Below are 23,769 nucleotides of genomic sequence, written 5' to 3'. Positions count from 1 at the left end.
TCATGTGCATTGAGAGTCTGTCTTACTAATGGAAGGAATTCCTTTTGTGGCAGTAGTTTTATGCTAGAATGCTAATGTTATTTTAACAAAACACTGCATGCTATTGGTTATATAATTTTGGGGTTTTACTTTGTGTGTGTGTGTGTGTGTGTGTGTGTGTGTGTGTGTGTTTTAAGGAAACTTAAAAGCAATTCTGGCTTATTTTATCTTACTACAAAGTAGAGGAGAGGATCATAGCTGCACGTGGTGCAGTTTTCAAAGTGTAGGTTTCATTAATGGCAGGTATTAGGGAATTGAAGATGAAGTTATTTGCTTGGAGTTTTCTTCCTTGAAACTCCTGGTAGTTGATTAGGGGACACAGCTGAAAAAGATGTGAACCTTCAAGAGCAGCAGTGCTAGCCAACAAAAGGGCTGCTAAAACAATAACTTATTTCTACACTATTATGATCTTATTTAGCTCTAGTCATCTTTTTTGCTTTGGAGAATGTGATTTTTTTGAGTGATCATATGATTATCACTCATTCATATATTTAACTCCAAGAGAGTTTAATACTTTATAGATATTAAAACTCGTATTATCAATTACAATTTTTTTATGTTTGAAGAGGGAAGGTATTATTCCCCTTAACATAAGATGATCTGTGGTAAGTCGGATATCACATGGAACAATTAATTTCTCTGATACAGTCAACTATAGGTAACGAAGAATAGCAACCTATTTCTGAGTCCTACCACTGAAGCTAAATCATACTTGTAGCTTCCTCCATTTCACATTTGATTATTGTCTGATATATTCTAGATACCATGTTATAATCCTTAATGGGATCCTTTGGCTTTGAGAGCTCATCGTATAGTTGGAGGCAGGAAGGAAAGTGAATGTAGAGAGATAGTATGTATGGGAAGATAATTGCAACACAATGTTTTAAGTAAGATGGGACAGATGTGTTTGGAGTGTTACAAAAAATGGAAGGAGAGAGTGATTATCACATAAGCTGGGGAAAGCTTAAGAAATAAAGGCTTAAGATGGTTAAAAGAAGACTAACTTGAGGAGTAATCTATAGGGTCCAGCAGTGCCTCAGCCATTACTCCATGTGTACCCTTTATCTTCGAGAGAAGTTATAAAGTTTCCAAATTGCCTTAGTTAAGTCTTATGATCAAAAAGAAATGAAATTTCATTATCAGGTTACTTTTTCTTGGCACCTAAATTCAACCCCCTCCTCCCATCAACCAGCTTTTTGTGTGTGTGTGTGTGTGATGGAACCTAAGAATATGTTTATTTAAGATATTTAGTACTGGGTTTTATCTAAAGACTCTTGATTGTCATGTTTTCCTCAGCAGTCTGAATGACTTCTAAGGCTCAGTTTAGGCTCTTCTCTTTTCCTATTGCTTCCAGTAATCTTTCTGAAATATTGATCTGATCATGTCACCCCTCTGGTTAAAAACTCTGAAGAGGGGCAGCCTGGATGGCTCAGCGGTTTAGCGCCGCCTTCGGCTGAGGGCGTGATCCTGGAGTTCCGGGATCGAGTCCCGTGTCAGGCTACCTGCATGGAACCTGCTTCTCCCTCTGCCTGTGTCTCTGCCTCTCTCTCTCTCTCTCTCTCTCTCTCTCTGTCTCTCTGTGTGTCTCATGAATACATAATAAAATTTAAATTACATTATTTATCTACTCTAAAGTTATAATTTCAGATTGTTCTGGCATATTCAAGAAATGGAGGATGGTCCAGTGTGATTTGTGGAAATGGAGAGACAGGTTTAGATAATTTAGGTAACTCTTAGTGTAAAGGACTACCTGATAGCATTCAAAAGGAGTTGAAATATAGGAGAAATGACAAATTAGAGATTAAGTAGAGAAGGGAGCATGATGTTCAGATATACACTAGTTGAAGCAAAGAAAATTGATATAAATACCATTTACTTTCATCCCAAATATAGTGTTGTGGCTACTGTTTATTGCTGTATAGCAAATTACCTCTAAACTTAAAATAATAAACATGCATTATCATATTTTCTATGGTTCAGGAATTTGAATGTGGCTTATCTAGGTGCTTCTACCTCAGAATCTCACAGGAGATTGCCCTTAAGCTGTTGGCTGGGATTGCAGTCTTATCTGAAGGTTTAACTGGGCTGGGGGCTGGGTAAGTAGAGATCTACTTCAAAGCTTCCTCATGTGGTTATGGACAGGCTTTGCTTGCTTGCCACTTGGGCTTCTCATCAGGACTGCCTCTTGTTGTGACATTTGAGTGCTCCTAGGTTGTGAGTGATCCAGGAGAGGGCAAGAGAGAGTAAATACATAATATCCCATCACTTCTACCCTGTCCAGTTTGTTGCAAGCAAGTCCAGCGTGTAACTACCATGAGGCAAATATCTTTTGCCATCTTAGAGCCTACCTACCATGGCAGCAAACTAAAATAAAATAATTTTTGTGGGATTTTATATCCCTCAATTTATATTAGTAAATATTTAAGAATTGCTTCCTATTAGTACTTTGCTTACTATTACTAGTAACTTCTCTCACTGTTCAACAGAGTACTTGAAAATCAATTATATCTTTGCCCGTTTGTTTTTGTTTATCCCTCTCTGCTCTCCATTTCAGTGTTTGGTGACTCTTATTTTGTGACTTGGAAATATACGCACCTGTTTCCTTAACTCCTCCATCAGTGGTCCCAGAAATACAGAGTAACTTGGTAGTCTGAAATGGAAAATAATATTTGATTGAAATGACCAAATAGAATTTTTTTTTAATTTTCTTTCTTGGGACTCAGAATTATATATCATTAACTTCATCTTTGATGCTTTTTTGCCAAAGCATATCAGAATATAGCAGAACAAGTACAAGGTTCTCAGCCTTTCAGACCTATCTTTGCTCTTTCCTTTATGAAAAGAATCAAGGATATAGTTTCAAGACCTAGGTGGGTGGCTAGGTGGCTTAGCGGTTGAGCGTCTGCCTTTGGCTCAGGGTGTGATCCCAGTTTAGGGATTGAGTCCCACATCGGGGTCCCTGTGCGGAGCCTACTTCTCCCTTTGCCTGTGTCTCTGCCTCTCTCTGTGTCTCTCATGCATAGATAAAATCTTACAAAAAAAAAAAAAAAAAGACTTAGCCTATTTCTTCCCTGTACTTCCTCTCCCCTCCCCATCTATGTCATGGACATGACAAAAATCTGTTTCTCTTCCCAAACCTCTCCCCTTTTCAATTTGAATTTATTTGTATACATATATATAGTTTTTAAAATTTAACATTGTGAGGTTCCATAAAAGATATACTGAAGTAATCTGTGTATACTAAAGTGCAGAGGAGAATTTGAGATTAGAAAGGTTTATCATTTTGTGATTCTATCTATGTATATGTTTATTTCTGATTAGACTGTGAGTTATAGGCAGGATTTGGTTCTTTAATTTTGAGCTAGGCACTGTGCTGTATGCTAAAAAAAATAGTAGTGATAATTGCCCAATGAATGTTGATTATCCATATCTAACCATCATTTAGGGAACATTATTTTAGGATATCTCTGTGTAGACCATTTGACATAGTTTTATTAAACAGGACATGTATTATATATACTGTTTTAATTAAAAAGTGTTAAATTTAGTTTTGCTTTAATTTGCCAAAGAAGACAGCTGAAGACTGAAGTAAAAGTTAAATTTTAGATTAAATTTTCTTTATAACTAGATGAGGTATCTCCTTAAATGTTCTTTAAGGTTAAGAAAATAGCCTATGAATACAGTGACATCGGATTTTTTTTAATGAGCACATTCCAATTTTAGAAAGATTTGACTATTCTCTAAGAAAGGTTAGCATATTAGCATTCATCCATTTTTGTCTTTTCTCCCCTCATTTCATTTTATTAGCTATATTAATATTTCTACTTTGTTAAAATTTATAATATTTACATTCTTTTTTAAATGTACTTATGACTCCTTTGATCATGCTGTCTTGATTTCTGAATGTATTTTGTTCATTTGATTGCATAGATTTTATTGTGAAATAGGGTTTATCATCTTACCTTTGATCTTGTGTTTTACTCTGCGTTATTAAGTAGCACCAAAATGTGGGGCATTTGGCTCGTCAAGTTGTGCTTTCTCCCATACTGCTTTCTCTTTCTGGATTTTTGCCTACTAGTAAACTTTTTTTCCTTTCCTTATATTTTGTCTCCCCTTTCTTAAATACTGGTGGTCCTCCAAGTTTGACATTGCTTTTCTGATCACATCGTACAAATGCTGGTTATGCATTATTTCTTCTCTAGCTTCAGTTACCATGGATGTCAGAAGTTTTTGGTCTAGTCTGTTCACAAATTAGATGGGGAATTTCTTTAAAGTGGAAATTCCTGGGCACCACCATCAGAAACTCTGAGTTCTTCTCTTTCTCTCAAAATTGAAGTTAAGTACTCTAGTTATGTTTATAGCATTTATTTTACCTCTTTTTGCTGTTGTTTAGTTCTCTGTCTCGTTTGCTGGACTCTAAGGTCTAACAGTACAGAAATCTGGTCTGTATCCTTCACCAGTATATTTCTAGCAGCCATCATAGTGTCTGGCTGAAGTGGATACTTAATACTTTCTGAGTTAATGAAGAATCTTCTCTTTATCGGCCACATATTTTTCTGGACACTGAAGAAATCCATCAAGAAATATAACTCACAGCTATCTGAAATTTTTTGCTTTGTTTTGTTTTGGAAAACCGTAAGAACTTTATGTCCTCACTGTAGAGACATTTTTGGAAAATAATTCAATGACTTTAACTTCTATTAATTAACATTTTGGCACGTACTCTTCTGAACTCTTTTTTTTTTTAAGATGTATTCATTTATTTATTTATGATAGACATAGAGAGAGAGAGACAGAGAGACAGGAGGAGGGAGAAGCAGGCTTCATGCCGGGAGCCCGACACGGGACTCCATCCCGGGACTCCAGGATCATGGCCTGGGCCAAAGGCAGGCGCTAAACCGCTGAGCCACCCAGGGATCCCCTCTTCTGAACTCTTAATTAGGCATATCAGTAGCAAGAATGGTATCATATTATGCATATTTTTGTAACCTGTTTTTTTAATTTAATAGAAATATTAGGTAGAAGCTTTTATTTCTTCTCTTGAAACTAAATTATTTTCTTAATAGTATATACATGGATTAAACTCCTCCATCCAGGTCAGTGAGTGATCACTTCTGATGAAAGACTTCAACAAGCAAAACAGCAACCTTATAACTACCTTCCTGTCTAGAGTTCAGACAATAATGAAACCTGGCCAAAGATTTATTTTCTCCAAAAATTTGTCTTTAACTCATCTCTACTCCCATACTGACTCTTTCATTAATGCTATATTTCTTTTAAATTGCTTATTATTTTTGTTTTATATGCTTATCTTACTTTCCTAATTAGATTACAAGCATTCTGTTTTAGCTCATTAGCAAAAATTTATTGGGTGACTGTTAGGTATTGTGGGGTATATAAAGACATTTTCTATTCTTAAGGAACTGTCATCTCAATGGGAGAAAAGATTTGGAACATATGAAACAATAAGAAAGGTAGCAGGTCTTTTTCTTTTTTTTTTTTTTAAGATTTTATTTATTCATGAGAGACACACAGAGGCAGAGACAGGCAGAGAAGAGAAGAAGCAGGCTCCCTGCAAGGAGCCCAATGTGAGACTCGATTCCAGGATGCCAGGATCACACCCTGAGCCACTCAGGTCCAGAAAGGCAGCAAGTCTTGCACAGTACAAAAAAAATAATAAAGTCTTGCACAGTACGTAGGACAGTTTTACCTACACATCCACACACTAGATCATAAATGCCTACTCATTAAGGACAAGTTAGCATTTTGTTTTGATTCATTTTACATGTATTTATTATCTGTTTTCTATATGCCAGGGACTGTTCATGAAGGAAAAAAAGAGAATATAATCTTTTTAGTCTCTTCTTACATTTACTAGAATGCATTATATATAGTAGGCAATCAATACAAATCATGATTTTTACAGTGAGAGAATGATCCTGAAGATCCATTCTCTATAGATCCTAAGAATTTTAAACTCTAAAAGAAATGCTCTTCCCTTATTAAGTCCCCAAATAAAAGTGTTGGCCTCTGAAGATCTAGGTTTAACTTAGTAGTTTATAGATCTTTATCAATAAAGGAAATAACAGAGCTGTGTAATAAGAAGATATGGGTATATTTCAATCTTTGAATATTTATAGTTTCCAATTTCTAGGGTTATCTTTCAAATATGTAGTGCTTGTTGGATGAAGCATGAATGTTCAAGCAGTACTTAGATTGCTTTTCCCCTAGAAACTTTTTTTGGTCTCAAAAATTTTTTTCAGATATTTTTATTGTCTGTTTGCCATGTCTAGTTCATACAATCCACAAATATATATTGGATATTCTCTTTGTCAGATATATGTCTCCTTTATTCTCTCTAGGATACCATAAGCCTGAACTTTTTCTTAATCCAAATGAAGAATTTCCTGTGTTCCAGCACTTTGTATAAGGGACAAGCTTTTTTATATGAGGACAAGCTTTTATTTTTGTATCTAGATTTCCTACCTGCTTGTATATAAGAGTCAAAAGGCAAAAATATTTTAAAGATAATATAGTGCTGAACTTGTTACTTGTTTTCATAACTAATATAATAGATGATTCCTAAGCTTATACATGCTCATTTACTTGCTCCTCTTAATCCAAGACCAAGCTATTTACTTTTTTATTATTCAGTATGAGAGTACTGCTTAGAAGTCTTCATTGTTTTTCTTGTATAAACCACATTCATAACTCTTCCTTTGATAATCCAAATTCAGTTTTCCTTAAAATAGACAAATACTTGCTTGAATAGCTTCAGTTCAATTCCTCTTAAGCATACTCACTGATACGTATGTCCCTCTGAATGCTTAGAGAATGGACTGTTTTCGAATATATCTACAAATTTCTGTTCCCAGCAGTTGAGCAGAACTGAGTTTTCCTTAGTAAGAGTCATAAAGAATTGTTTCAAGGAAGTGCAAATTGGTTTTAGAGAACCTCCATATTTAAATTAATTTGTCTTAATGAACTGTGTTACTAATGATTAGGTACAAATTGTAAACATTTCAACTAATTGGCTGTGATTTCATTTTCACTTAAGTACTTAAGTTCTCAAATGACGTACAACTAAATCTTTTTCTGTTACTTTTCCCTCCTGAGTCTTATATAATATGTATGAGCTTATATTGAAACTTTTATATATAAAAGTTTGTTTGAAGGAAGTTTGAAACCCCGTAAGTGCATCTTTTGAAATTTAGTCCTCCTCTTAGAAATAATTGTGGGTGGGACTTTTACCAAAAATGATACTAAAAGGAATATTTGACAAGTCTCCAACATATAACCTTTTTTATAATTTATAGAGGGATGAGAAAGCAAGTTTTAGATGTGAATATAAAAAAGAAAATTTGAAATGGAGATGATTTAGCATGTCGATTATGCATTAATACAAACATAAGCACTTACTATTTGATACTACTCTAATTGCTTTCTATATTAATTCATATACTTCTCATACTCAACTTTTGAGGTAAGTACTACTATTACCCTCATTTTCCAGAGGAAACTGGCACACAGGATGTTAAGTAATTTATCCAACATCTGGCTAGTAAGTGGCAGAACTGGATTAATCCTTGACAGTCTGGCTCTAGGATATGCACTTTAAACAAACCTTTTTTTTTTTTTAACTCACTTTTATGAAAAGGAATATTATGGTGTTAGAACTTATTTGAAATGCTCCTAATTTTGTAATTGTGATTTTACTCAGTTGAATTACATAGTCACATAACATTTTTGGTTTTATTTCTCTGGGAATGAAATTTAATGATTTTTCAAGCTATTCATGCTCTAACCAAAATTTGTCATTAACTCATGAATTTTGTCTACTTTCAGCCAACATTGTATAGCCCCTTTATCAATACTTTGTTGTTAGGCTTTGCAACTTTTTTCTTAGAAAGTGTAGGAAACAAAGCTTGTCCTTGAGCTTATTCTCTGAGAAAAATAACTAGGTTTCCTTTTCAATAAAAACAGATGTTTTATGTACTTGAACTAGTTTGTTGAATTAGTTCACATCTCAGGTTGACAAAGCTGTTCTGTACCTGGAATTAAATGACAAATGTGTCTTCACACAGCTATTTATTATTGGCGGTTGCTCTGGATATGTAGTCATGAAAAATTTAAGATCTACCTACAAAATCTTACTAGCATAGTTTGAGTCATTCTGTTTCCTTCCATATATGGCTTAATAAACTGACCATATTTAGTCAAATATTTAAAGTTAGCAAGTCATGTGTCTCTTAATGTGCTGCATGTGTTAGGTTTTGATTCTTTTAGCAACAATATTTTTATGGGCATGCCTTGCCAGTTGCTTGTGTATGCTTTATAAATGTTTAGGAGAACATTTTGAACAACTTGCACCACAAACTTGAGATTCATATGTAATATATATATATATTTTGTGACAGTATTTTTACCATTTAATTTATATTAAAACATTTCAGAAATTTATTACATTTATAAACAAAGGAACAAGTAGATTTAGCATTAACTACTTTAGGGATTTTTATTGGTTTTTCTTGCATTATACTGACTTAAACACAAATATTTTAAATCAGAATCAACATTTCATTTATTGGGAATTAGCTGTACCCATAGGTTAATATTTTCAAAGAGCTTGAGTATTGCCTTCTTTTTTTTTGAATATTGCCTTCTTAAACTTTAATTTTATTTTATTTATTTATTTTTGCCTTCTTAAACTTAAAAAAGTAACCATTCATCTTGAAAAATTTTTTATCTTCAGTGTCAAAGATTTACTCAAAGGTGGCAAATAAACTCTATTTTAGATCTTGCATACCTTTTTCCTCACTATATGTGACTTTGCATCTTCATACACCAGAAGATGCCTGTCACTTGTTCATATGTTAAACTCTGATACAGATCCTCCTCCAGGAAATATTCCCAGACTATCACATACCATTCTTCCTTAGTTCTCCTTTTTTGAGCTCCCACAGTAAGTAGTGCACAGCCCTATAATTATATAATATTCCTTTTAATATAGTTATCTATTTGTGTGTTTGTCTTTATACCAGCTGGTAAGCTGCTTGAGAACTCTCCCTTTGACTGAATAAAATAACACAAATGTCTTTGTTTTCCAAATAGAATGTATAGGTCATAATTTAACACTTCTCTGTTTTCAGAATCACTTGCTATATCCTCAGTGATTTCAAGCCCCATTGTATTATTAGCTTAATGCAGATAATTCCCAAATTGATATTTTCATTTCAAATTTATTTTCAAAGCTCTAGATCTGCATATCCAATTGGCCACTGGATATGCCTCATTAGATATACAGACACCTATAAATTCAGCATGTCCAAAGCTATGAAATCATCTTTCTTTCCCCAATCTGTTTCTTGAACCTGTAGTGTTTATTTTCATGAATGGCTTCTCCCTGTCCTTCACTTTAATGTATCCATTCTTTAAGCCTTGCATATTTTCTCTTTAAGTTTTTCAATATGGTCAGTCTGAATGACTTCTAAGGCTCAGTTTAGGCTCCTCTCTTTTCCTATTGCTTCCAGTAATCTTTCTGAAATATTGATCTGATCATGTCACCCCTCTGGTTAAAAACTCTGAAGAGGGGCAGCCCGGGTGGCTCAGTGGTTTAGCACCGCCTTCAGCCCAGGGTGTGATCTTGGAGACTGGGGATCGAGTCCCACGTCAGGCTACCAGTGTGGAGCCTGCTTCTTCCTCTGCGGAGCCTGCTTCTCCCTCTGCCTGTGTCTCTGCCTCTCTCTCTCTCTCTGGGCCTCTCATGAATACATAAATAAAATCTTAAAAAAAAAAAAAAAAAAAAAAAAAACCTCTGAAGAGCTTTTTTCGAACATTATCTTCTTAAAGTTATAAAATGTTTCTCCTGTTTCTCTCTACTGCTGAATTGAGCCAGTATGACTGATGGGAGTATTATAGTCTGTTCCTTTGATGTGTGGGAGTAGAAAGTGGGTTAAAAACCACCTATATAAAAAAAAAAAAAAAAAAAAAGGATCCCTGGGTGGCGCAGCGGTTTGGTGCCTGCCTTTGGCCCAGGGCGTGATCCCGGAGACCCGGGATCGAATCCCACGTCAGGCTCTCGGTGCTTGGAGCCTGCTTCTCCCTCTGCCTGTGTCTCTGCCTCTCTCTCTCTCTGTGACTATCATAAATAAATAAAAATTAAAAAAAAAACACCTATAGCGTCAAATCCAATCATCTTTGCATTATATTCAGATCTTTTACAAATATATTGAGACCTTGTAGCACGTAGCCTTATCATAACTTACCAAAACTCTCTATACCACTGGATGATTTACTTAGTTTATTTCATACATTTTTTTTTTTAATCACAGTGCATTTGCCCAGTGAAGGTCCTTCCACTTGAATTGCTAGTTGAACAACTCCTATGTAATCTTCAAAACCTTGCTCAAAGGTATACTTCTTTTTTTTTTAAGTAAACTCTACCCACAACATGGCGCTCGAACTCATGACCCTGAGGTCAAGAATCACACACTCTCCCAGCTCAGCCAACCAGGTGCCTCTCACATGTATATGGACCTATATGGACCACCTTAGTTGCAAGAAGTTATCTCTGTGTCCCAGTGATACTTTAGTAGTTTTTTATCCACTGCTGTTGTACCCTTATATGATCATAGTCAATTTATGGACAAGCTGCTCTATTACAGTGTGATCCTTCCCCCTCCCTGTGTTTCTAGGGCCTTGGCTTATATGGTTTTTAGTATATATAATATGAAGAATAGATAAGGGAATTCGGGATATTTAGCTTAAAAAAAAGTGGGAATTCTTGGGGGCAAGGAGTTCTTCATAGTATTTAAAAGCTATCAGTTAAAAGACAATTCCAGTCTTCCAGAAAACTCCTTCATGCCCTTCCTTTCCTTACCAATTTAACAATGATTCTGAACTTCAGCATCAGAGATTAGTTTTGTCTAGAAACCATAGTATATATCCTTTCTGTCCTTTTTTCCCTCATCTATGTCTGTGAAGATCATCTGTCTTGTGGAGGTTAGCAGTGGTTTATTCATTGTGCTTGATGTTCTTTTCTCATTGATGTATAGGATCCTTTTACATGAATAGAATCTCCTTACACACATACATTCCATGCCATTTATTTATTTACTACTGTTCTTTATTCTATTATACCTTATAGTATGATAGATATTCTATCATGCTATTATACTTTAGTGGATACTGTCACATAGTTTTCTGAAGGGGTTTTATGAATTTTACATTTTCATCAACAGTTTTTTTCTCCATATTAAAATAAAATAAATTTAATATTTCTCTTTTAAGAATCAAGTGTTGGGGCACAAGGCTGGTTCAGTTGGAGTGTGTGACTCTTGATCTCTGGGTTGTGAGTGTAACCCCACGTTGGATGTAAAGTTTACTTAAAAATAGTATATTAAAAAAAAAAAGAATCAGATGTCAAGTTTTCTTATGTAAACACTGCCTATTCATTGTAAACATTTGGAAATAAAGGGAAATTTAAAGAAAATAAAATTTTTTCTTAGTCTCACAACTAATGATAATGACTATTAACCTTCAGTACAGGGGCATCTGGGTGGCTCAGTGGTTGAGCACCTGCCTTTGACTCAGGTCATGATCCAAGGGTCCTGGGATTGAGTCCTACATCGGGCTCTCCACAGGGAGCCTGCTTTTCCCCCTGCCTATGTCTCTGCCTCTCTCTGTGTCTCTCATGAATAAATAAATAAAATCTTTTTAAAAACCTTCAGTGTATAGTCTTTTTGTGTACATATTTTTTAGTAAAATTGGAATATTAGGTAAACTTCTTGGATTCTTCTTTAAAAATTTAATATATTGTGAGCATTTTCTCATATCCCTTTATAAAGAATCATTTCTTGTTTGCTTGACATTCTCTCATTTAAAAAAATCAGATTCATATTATTTATCAAATAGAGTGTTACATTTTTATGTCAGTGATTTAAAAAATACTGTTACGGAGCCTGTAGGAATTAAAGCAGGTTGAGTGAAAATGGTAATATAATTAAATCTATATCTTTTCTCAAGGAAAATTAATGATTAAGTCTATAAATCTAATACTAATTGAAATCACTGTGGGGCATTAACTATCTCAACATTTTATAGAGTGCTTTCTAATAGTATTTTGACATTTCTTCTTTTTTTTGCTATTAGATAGCTGTGGTTTTCATCTCTCTCCAACCCTTTAACTACTGCTTCTTGAAAAAAATTTTTTTTTCATGAGCAGTATATACTTAAAGTCCAAATGAATGTTATTTATATATTCATTTACCATCTGCCATATGTAAGGTACCATTCTGGGCACTGTGGGACCTTGCCATCAAGTTGCTTATAACTTGTTCCAAGGAGAAGAATCATAGATACATAAGAATCTTAAACATGTTAGGGAGTTTTAGCTTCTTTCCTCCACTTGAAAAACAAAGACACTAATGCCTCAAAAGATTAGTTACTTGTCCATCACTACAAAATTTGTGGCAGAGCTGATACTAGAGCCTAGAAACAAAAGCTATGATTCCATGTCAGTACTTTTCCACTTTGTACTTTGTTCATAGTGCTTTACTTGACACTCCTTTTCCCCCCCTAAGAAAATGCTACTAAAAGTGTTTTCTTCTGTTTCTGTGATAGGTATAAAAAATTGATTTCACTTACACAACACTTTGTAAGTGCCTAGAACTTAATGATATCCTGTTGCAGACACTACAATTAGGTAAGAAATATGTTGATAAACTAGGAATATCTGTGGAAAGCAGTGAGGTGTGGAAAAAGAGCTTATTCTTTTAGATTCTAAACATCTATTAGAGTGCCAGCTCTGTCATCTCCCACCTGTCTGACTTACTCAAGCAACTTAATCTCTTTGAATCTTAGCTTTCTCATTTGTTCATCCATTTATTAAGCCCCTACCACATACCAAGAACTGTATAAGATGCTGCAGATGCAGCAGAATTCCTGTTCTCAAAAGAGTTTATGTGCGGATAGTGTATATAAGTCAGTAAAATAGACAAAATACCAGTCATGCTACCTGGCACAAAAGAAACATTGATAAACGTCCCTTCTTACCTATCATAGGCTGCAGTTTCTCAAACATTTTTGTCTCAGGACTGCTTTATACTCTTAAAAATGACTGAAAGATCTCAAAGAACTTTTTGTTCCTATGCTGTGTGTATATTAATATTTGACGATAATAGAAGTTAAAACGGAGGGTTTTAAGTACTTATTAATTCATTTTAAAGCAGCAGTACTGTACCTATGTTACATAAATAACATTTCAAAATTGAAGTAACTGATTCATCTGCTCTTAAGGCTTGAATTTATCATTGACAACAAATAACTTGTTTTTCTTGAAATGACAGAGTGTTCATTTTTTTAAGAAAAAGAATGCAAAGAATCCAAGTTAGACTAAGTATAGTTTCTCATTTAAGTAAAAATTAAATTTTATGGGAAAAGTGGCTAGTCAGCTAGCATCTTAGTTGTACAAGTGCTTTTCCTCAGGGAGCCATTATACTTGGAAGAAGTGTTTTATCCATATTTCCTGTCTTGTTCTACAGAATATTAAAAAGGATGTGTATTCAGGGGTCAAATTTTGAGATTTATAAGACCTTTAAGATTTATAGGTTTTACTACTTTGTCAAGGATATTCATAAATAAAAATAGCTTAAAAAAAAAAAAAAACTATGAGTGCATAGTGGTAAATATAGTGACTGTTAATAGTTTTTTGGCCACTTCCTTGATTTGTGCTAAGGCACAGCAAGTTTTGCCACTAGTGCTTTCTGTATCCTCAAGTGCACCTGTCAACACAGTGAAAAGTGGAAACACCATCTTAGTATTATTTTGAGAGTAGTTTCGACTTGTCAATTCCTTGAAAGGATCCCTCCTCCCTCAACAGACCACATTTTTGGGAACCATTGCTGTAGAAGATATTATTGGTACTTATGTAATGTTTTGATATTATTTTAACGTGTACTTATTTTCATCGTGAGATTGGCATGGTCTGGTCACCCACAGTACTGCTGTATATGTATCTAAGCAAGGACCCTTACCATTTAGTTGATATCATTAGCCTGTTTGATGGCAGTACAATCAAGATAGCAGACTAAAAGAATATTTATGTTATAAAAACTGTAGTTTATTAGGAGTGTTGATTCAGATTTTTCTGATTGTGCTTTCTATTTTGTTTTTAGGCTTGCATCGATGACAATGTTGATATGGTGAAGTTTCTGGTTGAAAATGGAGCAAATATTAATCAACCTGATAATGAAGGCTGGATACCACTACATGCAGCTGCTTCCTGTGGATATCTCGATATTGCAGAGTAAGCCAGTTCTGTGTTTTTATTTAAATACCTAAACACTATTTTAGAGACCTGAGATTTTATAGAAATTGCTATTACAGATAAGTGAATGAGCACTTATATTACCTTAATTCATGAAAACTCTTCTTCCCAGTAAAAAGAATAAGCCATTCTTGGGAATTCATGTATTGAGTCTTTCATTAGGAGGTGATCCTCCATCTCCCCACCCTCTTTGGCTTTTGGTACTTTGTATTGATATGAGTAATTAATTGTACACTTCTCCATTTCCATCTCCTTTTCTTTTGAGTATATGTAGAGCATTGTCAAATGATTCAAGGTTAATACTTAGCAGTGTAGTCTATTCTTGTGTAATCATGAGTTGTTAGGGAAACTAACAATAACTTAGGTTACTTTACTATAGGGAGAATATGATACATAGTTCTCTAGTCAAAACATTTACTTATTTAATCTTATTATTAAGATTGTTTTCTAAAAGTTTTTTTAAAACTTTTTAAAAAATTCAATGAGAAATGGTCATTATTGGGATCCCTGGGTGGTGCAGTGGTTTGGCGCCTGCCTTTGGTCCAGGGCGCGATCCTGGAGACCCGGGATCGAATCCCACATCGGGCTCCCGGTGCATGGAGCCTGCTTCTCCCTATGTCTCTGCCTCTCTCTCTCTCTCTGTGTGACTATCATAAATAAATAAAAATTTAAAAAAAAAAAAAAAAAAAAGAAATGGTCATTATTCTTATCTACCTTTAATGAGTGGGTACTTTCCAAGAAAACCTGATTCTTCAAACATATAACAAGGTAGTATAGTTATCCTGACAAAATAATTTTTTCACTAAGTTATTTCACTTTCTTCTTACTATGTATCCAATGTATCCAACACCATAAATAGGTTTTATTGTCTGCTCTTATCAAAGCTTACCAACTGGTAAATATTGAATATGGGAGTTCTACTCTGTGAATCTCTCATAGGAAGCCTTAAATATTGTTATTTATTTGTGTATTTCATTTCTCCCCTCATGTATTGGAACTATGATATATGATAGGTCTTTTTTTTTTTTTTAAGATTTTATTTATCTGAGAGAAGAGAGATAGAGAGCATGCATGCATGCACACAAGCAGGTGGTGGGGGAAAGGGAAAGGGAGAAGCAGATTCCCTGCTGAGCAGAGTCTGACTTGGGACTCATCCCAGGACTCTGAGATCATGACCTGAGCCAAAGGCAGACGCTTAACTGACTGAGGCATCCAGTCAGTTTGGTGCCCCAAAACATCATTTTAAAGGGGAGGCAGCATTTAGGAAAATGAAAAGTACTCTGGCCTGGAAATAGAATGTGTGAGTTACTTGAGTTTTATTTACTGCCTATAATGCTAATTACACTTCCCTCTTTTCCTTTCTAGGCCTTGATTTCTTTTTCTTTTCTTTTTCTTTTTTCTTTTTTTTTAAGATTTACATAGTAGAGATTGAGAGAGAGTGCTCATGAGCTTGAGATAGTGGGGAGGGGCATGGGAGAGGGAGAGAAAGAAACCTCAAGCAGACTCCCCACTGAGCTTGGGGCCCAACTCAGGACTCCATCCCAGGACCCTGAGATCATGACTTCAGCTGAAATCAACAGTCAAGACACAACCATCAGAGCCAACTAGGTGCCTCAGGCCTTGATTTCTTTATGTGTAAAATGTGGTAGTCTTTTGTCATTGCAAAATAATGGTGGTTGTTCATAATTACAATCATGATTCTTAACTTCTTTATTCCTTTCTGTTCTTGTCATGCCCAACAGAGGACTTAGATCTCTTCTTCATAGAAAAAATAGCCTAATGTGCATTTATTGTTAGGTGTCCTTAAATATTTGATACTCAGGTTCTGGAGTCAAATAATGTGGATTTTGAATACTTCCTCCTCCATTCTCAAGGGATATGACCTTGGGCAAGTTGCTTAATTTATGAATATTTCTGTTTCCTATAGAAAGGGAATAGTATTTCCTAGTTTGTTGTGAGGATTAACTGAGGAATCCATTAAACAAAGTACCTGGCACATAGTAAGTACTCAGTATATATTAACTTTTGACCATTATCTTTTTTACTTTCTCATGGGAAATGAAAACTCAACCTTTTCTTCAAATGTTTAATCCCTGTGTTTCCTTTTTAAAATTCATGCTTCTGAGTTGGAAAAGAGAATCATCCGGAATAATTTCCTCCACTTGACTGATAACCCACTGTGTTGGTTGGGATGATTTTAGCTGCAAGTCACAGTATCAAATTTAAAATGACCTAAAAAGTAAGGATCCTTGTTTGATGGTATATAATATAGTTTAGCGGAAGGTCATTCAAGTTTATTAAACTGCTTGGTGATATCACCCAAGGGCCTGGGATCTTTCAGTTTTTTTCTTCTTCTGCCTTTCCAAAATAACTTTTTTCTTAGCCTTGTCCCCTCCTGGTTGCAGGATGATTGCTTCAACTCCTCAGTAGTGTTTTTACATATGCACATCTGAGAGCAAAATAAAGAGTGGGGAATGAAAATTATTTTCTCCAGAGAGAGGAATTTTTCTCAGAGTCCTCTGAGTACATCACATATCCTCTTCAGGGATTTGCGTTGGCCTGGGTTTGATCACTTGCCCATGTCTACCTGGGGAAAAGCAGGTACTTGGCATATTCAGTGTTTTACATGTCAGTAAAGAAGTATGAGGAAGGGTAAGCAGTCTGCTGCAGGTGTTCATATTTTCAATGGAACAACTACAACTTTTCATTTTTTAGAAGGTAGGCTATGGAACAAAGTGCTTCATAGGACTTGTACAAACAAAAGTAACTTGATTTGGCCAAGGCTCACTAGAGTTTTGCTGATGTAACTACTTTTCTTTAGGCAGTTTGAATTTATGGCTGTAGTATAACTGAAGTATTTAAATATGTAGTGTCTTTGAACAAAATTAAATGTAGAAGAATGATGACTTTTTCTATTTTGCTCTTTCGGACTTTTTAAAGTAATGACAATGTTTATAAAAGACAGTTTAACTGATAGATACTGACTGGATTATCTGTTAAGGTGATGATAGTCCAAAACCCTTCCAGAATACACCATTATTTTTATCAACATTATCTGTTCCACCAGTTAGTCTCACTAATGTTTTCTTTGGTTTAGAAAAATATAGCATAGTGGCTTAAGAGATAGAGTGAAGATATCCCCAAGTTACAGTGTTTATAGGGTAAAAGAAAGCCCTGTTAATAATGATGTAGAAATAATAGTTATAAAACAGTAATGACCTAGGAAAGTTGGGTCACTGCTAACTGAAGTATTTGGAGTTAAATTTGTTACAAATCCTGGTTCTGCCATTCACTAACTTTATGCCCCTGGCCAAGCTATGTAGCTTCAATGATTAATATTATTTATACAATCAATAGAAATAATCTGGCTTCTTCCTACTTCTGTTTCTCTTAACACTTTCCATATTTTTCACTGTCTTCAATATTGGACTACTTTTAATTCCCCAGCATTTACTGCTGGTTCATATTAATGAGTCTTTTCTTACATTGGTTCATTTGCCTTATTTCTTTGCTTGACCAGCTCCTACCAGATTCTCAAATGTAGCTATATAAGGGTCACTTCTTCCAAAAACTTTTCGGATATTCCTGGCTAATTCATCATCTCTACAATGCATCAGATGTTTACATGCTTCTTTAGGAAATGTATCATGCACAGAATAGTTCTAATTAATCCCTATTGAAATGAGAGATGAAACAAACAATGAAGCACGCATAGTTTACTCTGAAGTTGTGAGGATGGTTTGGATACAGTGAGTTCTGAATTTTTGACTTCTGAGGGCACCTGGCTGGCTCAGTTGGTGGAGCATGCAACTCTTGACCTCAAGGTTTGAGCCTCACATTGTGTGTGCAGATTACCTTAAAAATAAAATCTTACCAAAAAAGTAAATAAATTTTGAGCTCCGGCGGAGATAGAACAAACAGTATGAAATTACAGTTAGTTTCTAGACATTTAACAATTTCACATCTGATTTGTGATAGCTCTTCATTTTCTGGCTGTTATCTTACCTTTTCACCAAAATAATTCTTCTCAACCTCTCCCTGCTTTGAATAAGGTAGAAGTCTTAGGAAAAACTAAAAATAAAGATTGTTTAATACTGCCCCTTCTCCAGAGTGGATTAGAGGAACAGTAACAGAGGTGAGTTTGGGGAGTATGTTAATGCTCAGTATGTGCATTGTTTTGCTAAATACTGATGGGTCAGGTATTGAAACGTATGCATTAACTTCATTCTCTTCCTTTGGTATGCTGAATTGTGTCTGCACATAATTTATATTTTGAAGCCCTAGCCCCCCAGAACCTTGGATTGTGACTGTATAAATGCAGCCTTTAAAGAGATAATTAAGTTAAAATGAGGTCCTTAGGGTCAGCCCTAATTCAGTCTTACTGGTTTCCATATAAGAAGAGGAAATTTGGATGCAAAAAGAGACACCTAGTTCATGTACACAGACCACAGGAGGACACCTGAGTGGTTCAGTGGTTGAGCATCTGTCTTTGGCTCAAGGTGTGATCCTGGGGTACCAGGATTGAGTCCTGCATCAGGCTCCCTGCAGGGAACCTGCTTCTCCCTCTGCCTGTGTCTCTGCCTCTCTCCAAGGAGCCCTGTTCCTTAGAAGTGCTCATTGCTACTGAGTTGGTCACTGCTTCAAATTCATATTTGGCACCAAGGTGTTTTCCTTTACCCTCTTGTATCGTGTATCAATTTTTCCTTTCTCCCTTTGTTCCATTTCCACAATTACTAATTTGCTTTGTTAGATATTACATATACATTAGACTACTTATAACAACAATAGCACTGACAACAACAATACCGATTACTGAAAGCAGTTTGAAGTTTTGTATGGGGGCATTTCTTTTGGTCCCTAAGGTATCCTACTTCAGATATATACAATCAAATTACTGTGTGTCGAAATCACAAAATAGTTCTTTGAAATAGTTCTTTTCTGTGTGTTATGCCACCAACTAGATATACTCTTGGGTTCGTTATTAATTTCATTTACTTTTTAGAGTTTGCTTTTTTAAATTTAATTTTGTTTTATAATTTACGTAAAATACTGAGTTCTAATGGCAATCCCTGCTCTACCATCCTGTTTCCTGTGTTCGCAAATTTTGTATTTTATCCCAATTATTTATTTTTTTAATATTTTATTTATCAGTTTGTTTTTTAACACAAGTATCATTTAAAATATTATTTCCCCTTGTAGGTAAATGTTAGAATACTATATACATAGTTCTTCACTTGCTTTTTTCACTTAATAGTCTATTCTGGAGATCACTATATAATGGAGTATATAAAGCTAGTTCTCATTGTTCTGTTTAGGTTTCCGTACTCTGTTGTGTAGTATGTCATTGTAGTTTATTCAGCCGGTCCTTCTTGGTTGACCAATGAATGTTATTTGTTTGAATGACTCTAGTTTTAGACCTTGGAATTGTCCTTTCATTTTTGCAAATTATAGGAATTTTTATGTTTATGTAAAAAAATTTGTATTTGAATAATAAAACAATTTATTTTATTAACATTTTGGTTATTGATGCCATTATTCTGTTATCTTTTTGTATTTTCATTTTTTCACTACATTTCTTTTTTAGGCTTCCACCACATATGTTTAGGAGTGCTTTCTTCTTCTTCTTCTTCTTTTTTTTTTTTTTTTTTTTTTTTACTTTTTTATTTTAGAGAGAGGGAGAAAGTGTATGAAAGGGAGTGGAAGAGGGAAAAGATCCCAAATGACTCAGTGCTGAGTGGGACCCAGGGCTTGATCCCACAACCTGAGCCAAAATCAAGAGTCAACAAACTGAGCCACCCAGGAATCCCTAGGTGTGCTTTTATCTTGAGTAGTTTTGGTGTTTGCTGTAAAATTTTTCAATAGTAGAGAAAATTAGCCCTGTATAAAGCTTAACATTATGTAGTGTTATAGTACATGGGATAGGATGGTGTTTAATTAGTATATTTAACATATTTTTGTGTTTGTAGTAGTTTCAAAGCCACTACAATTGAAGATTTTATATCATTATAAAAAGTAGGATTATAGTCAGTGACATTTTCATGGTCTTATTTACAGCATGGAAAAAATTTCATGAGCTTTATCACTTCATCATTAAAATATCAACTATTTAAGGGTATGATAACTCTTAAATATTTGTGGTGGCTTATTTATGGCTTTCATTGTAGCCTTACTCCATAAACATCCAATATAATCCTCAAGATTTCACTTGGCTTACCCTTCAAGATATATCCAGTATCTGACTGTTTTCATTGCCGCTTTAATTTCTTCCTGATCTTGGACACCATTGTTTTCTACTGGAATTATTATAGTTGCAAAAATTCTAACCATAACCATCCTCTTCCCGCACACACACCCCCATCTGTTTTCCACAAAGTGACCAGAATGATCCATTTAAAATATTACAAGTGAGATAACACCACATTTTTATTCAGATCCTTCCAGTGGATTCATAATGCATTCAGAGTAGAAGCCAGAATTCCTACATTCCAGATGTCCTACATGTCTGTAGTTTGGGCCCCGTGTTACTCCTGTGGTCTTATATTCTTCACTCTTCTCCACATACTCTCTATTAGCCACCTTGATCCCCTTGCTGATCCTTTCAACAAAGTAGGCATCTTGCTTCATAGTCTGCACCTGTTGCATCTTGTATCCGGAATTCAGCAATTTTGTTATTTGGATAAAAAAATCAGAAGTTCTGGGATCCCTGGGTGGCGCAGCGGTTTGGCGCCTGCCTTTGGCCCAGGGCGCGATCCTGGAGACCCGGGATCGAATCCCACATCGGGCTCCCAGTGCATGGAGCCTGCTTCTCCCTCTGCCTTGTGTCTCTGCCTCTCTCTCTGTGACTGTCATAAATTAAAAAAAAAAAACCTTATAAAAAAAAAAAAATCAGAAGTTCTTAACTAATTTAAGAAATCTATAAACTTCACCACCACATCCATGAGAAATGTTATAATATCCCTGATATTTTAATCTTAACTCTATCAATTAATTGCTATTAACTTTAGGCAAATTGCTGGCTTCTCTGAACCTCTGTGTCCTGATCTGTAAAATGAAAATAATAATACTTATCCCTATTTTATGAGATTATTGTGAAGATTAGATGAAATAATGTATATAACACACTTGGTACAATATACAGCATATTTAGCCTGCAGTAAACGTTAAATAAATTAATTGTTATTATTCAAAATACTATATTTGGTCATTACTTTTAATGAAAAATAGCTGAGCTCTTGGTTCTCCTGGATTTATAAAAAAAATTATCATGTCATTTGATGTGAGGGTAAATGTAACTAGATGAGAGGAACAGAGAATAATAAAGTAGTCATTTGTCATACTTTGATAAGAGGATATTTGAGGATAAAACTCTAATTTACTTAGCTTGTCAAGAATGATACTTTGCCTAAAGCAGATTATGTATTCTGTTAGGAGTCTCAGAAGGTGAAACTAAGTCTAGGGTTCTATGAAAATATTAAAATTTTATCTAAGAGATATTTATATCTTCATATAATAATGAGGTATGTTTGCTTAAAACTGTAAAGATCATTTTCTCCTGCTTTTTTAAAGAACGCTGTGGGAATGTTCAGTATCACATCCATTTCACAATCAGAACTGAACCTTCCTTCTCAGGACTCAAATTCTGATATTCTTTTCATTATATTACAACTGTCTCCTACAGTAGTGTTAGGCTTTGTGAGATATAAAAATGGCTGCAACTCCATTCCTAATCTTCAAGCTTACAGTTATATGTGTAGTTAGTTAACTAAACTACATACAAGAAAGGGACCAAGACATGTAAAAGGAACACTGAGGAAGAAATTATTGAGAAAGATTCTAGAGGAGGTGACATTAACTGCTACATTAAACAGAGGGCAGAGTTTATGCCTGTGAGAATTGGGAGCTGTCTGAATAAAATGTTATTCATGAATGAGAAATAATATATGGTATAGCTCTTTTAACTGGCCTCCACTGTTATTAACTGACATTTGCCACTTTGTTAAAATATAATAACTGATTCCCATAAAGTTGTTAAAAATGAACATTGCAGCAAATAGGCTACTTCTACTAAACTTACTCACTTCAGTTTCACCGAATGAGTTACAAGCCTACCAAAAGTTAATTGTGCATGTTCTGAACTTGTTCTTGATTATTTATTAGATTACCCAAAACTCATGAAATGTGTACAAAAAAGAAAATTATTGCTATAACAAAGTCAAATACTTTGAAAGACTTGATAAAGGCAAGGCTTTAAAAATATAATTGCTGGGATCCCTGGGTGGCACAGCAGTTTGGCACCTGCCTTTGACCCAGGGCACAATCCTGGAGACCCGGGATCGAATCCCATGTCGGGCTCCCGGTGCATGGAGCCTGCTTCTCCCTTTGCCTGTGTCTCTGCCTCTCTCTCTCTCTCTCTCTCTCTCTCTCTGTGTGACTATCATAAATAAATAAATAATTTTAAAAATAAATAAATAAATAAATAAAATTAAAAAAATATATATATATATATAATTGCTGATGGGGTGCCTGGGTGGCTACATCAGTTGAATGTCCAACTCTTGATTTAGGCTCATGATCTCAGGGTTGTGAGAATGAGCCCTGCATCAGGCTCTGCCCTCAGCAGGGGATCTGCTTGAGATTCCCTCTCCCTCTGCCCCTCACCCTACTCTTACTCACTCTTTCTCTAAAGTAGATAAATAAATCTTTTATATACATATATAATTGCTATTCAAGTAGATGTGGTTGAGACAACTGAAAGATTGAAAGTAAAAGATCTAGATGGATTGTGTATTCTGACTGCTGTCCTGTTGACTTCAACTTTTGCTTCATTTTAAAGAAACTAAAGTCTTAGGAAATGCGTTATGAGTATGGTTTGTGCAAGAAAGGCAACATAAGTTTTTGTTTTTTTTTTTAAGATTTTATTTATTTATTCATGAGAGGCACAGAGAGAGAGAGAGAGAGAGGCAGAGGCAGAGACACAGGCAGAGGGAGAAGCAGACTCCATGCAGGGAGCCCGACGTGGGACTCCATCCCCGGTCTCCAGGATCAGGCCCTGGGCTGAAGGTGGCACTAAACTGCTGAGCCTCCAGGGCTGCCCCGGTAGCATAGGTTTAAGTCACTAGAGACATTCTCCCGTACCTTCTGTGTTGAAGTAAATATCTTATTTACATGTGCTTATTTTCATATATGTATTACATTTTATGATTCCCTATTTTAATCAGCTTTTCTGGTTAACCAAGCAAATACTGGTTCTGATTCCATTGGATAAGAGGAGTTTTTTTGGAGCCATATTTTTTCAGGAAAAAGAACATTAGCAGTAGGTATATGGAGAGAGTAGATTTGATTGGGAAGATGAACTGAAGCCACAGCATAGAAGAATTTGTATGCCTTTTTAACTTTGACCTTCA

The 23,769-nt window shown here is 35.1% G+C and overlaps 1 protein-coding gene across 1 annotated transcript in view; it reads left to right on the top strand.

Annotated features, from left to right (window-relative positions):
• Nucleotides 1–23,769, top strand: part of PPP1R12A (protein phosphatase 1 regulatory subunit 12A) — a 139,265-nt gene that overhangs the window by 33,542 nt on the left and 81,954 nt on the right. The window contains 1 exon segment of the mRNA XM_038558529.1: nucleotides 14,214–14,344. Within this exon segment, the coding sequence (XP_038414457.1) occupies nucleotides 14,214–14,344 (131 nt within the window).

Source organism: Canis lupus, chromosome 15 (genome assembly GCF_011100685.1).
Source record: "Canis lupus familiaris isolate Mischka breed German Shepherd chromosome 15, alternate assembly UU_Cfam_GSD_1.0, whole genome shotgun sequence".
NCBI lineage: Eukaryota > Metazoa > Chordata > Mammalia > Carnivora > Canidae > Canis > Canis lupus.
This window is presented reverse-complemented; position numbering and strand designations above follow the sequence as displayed.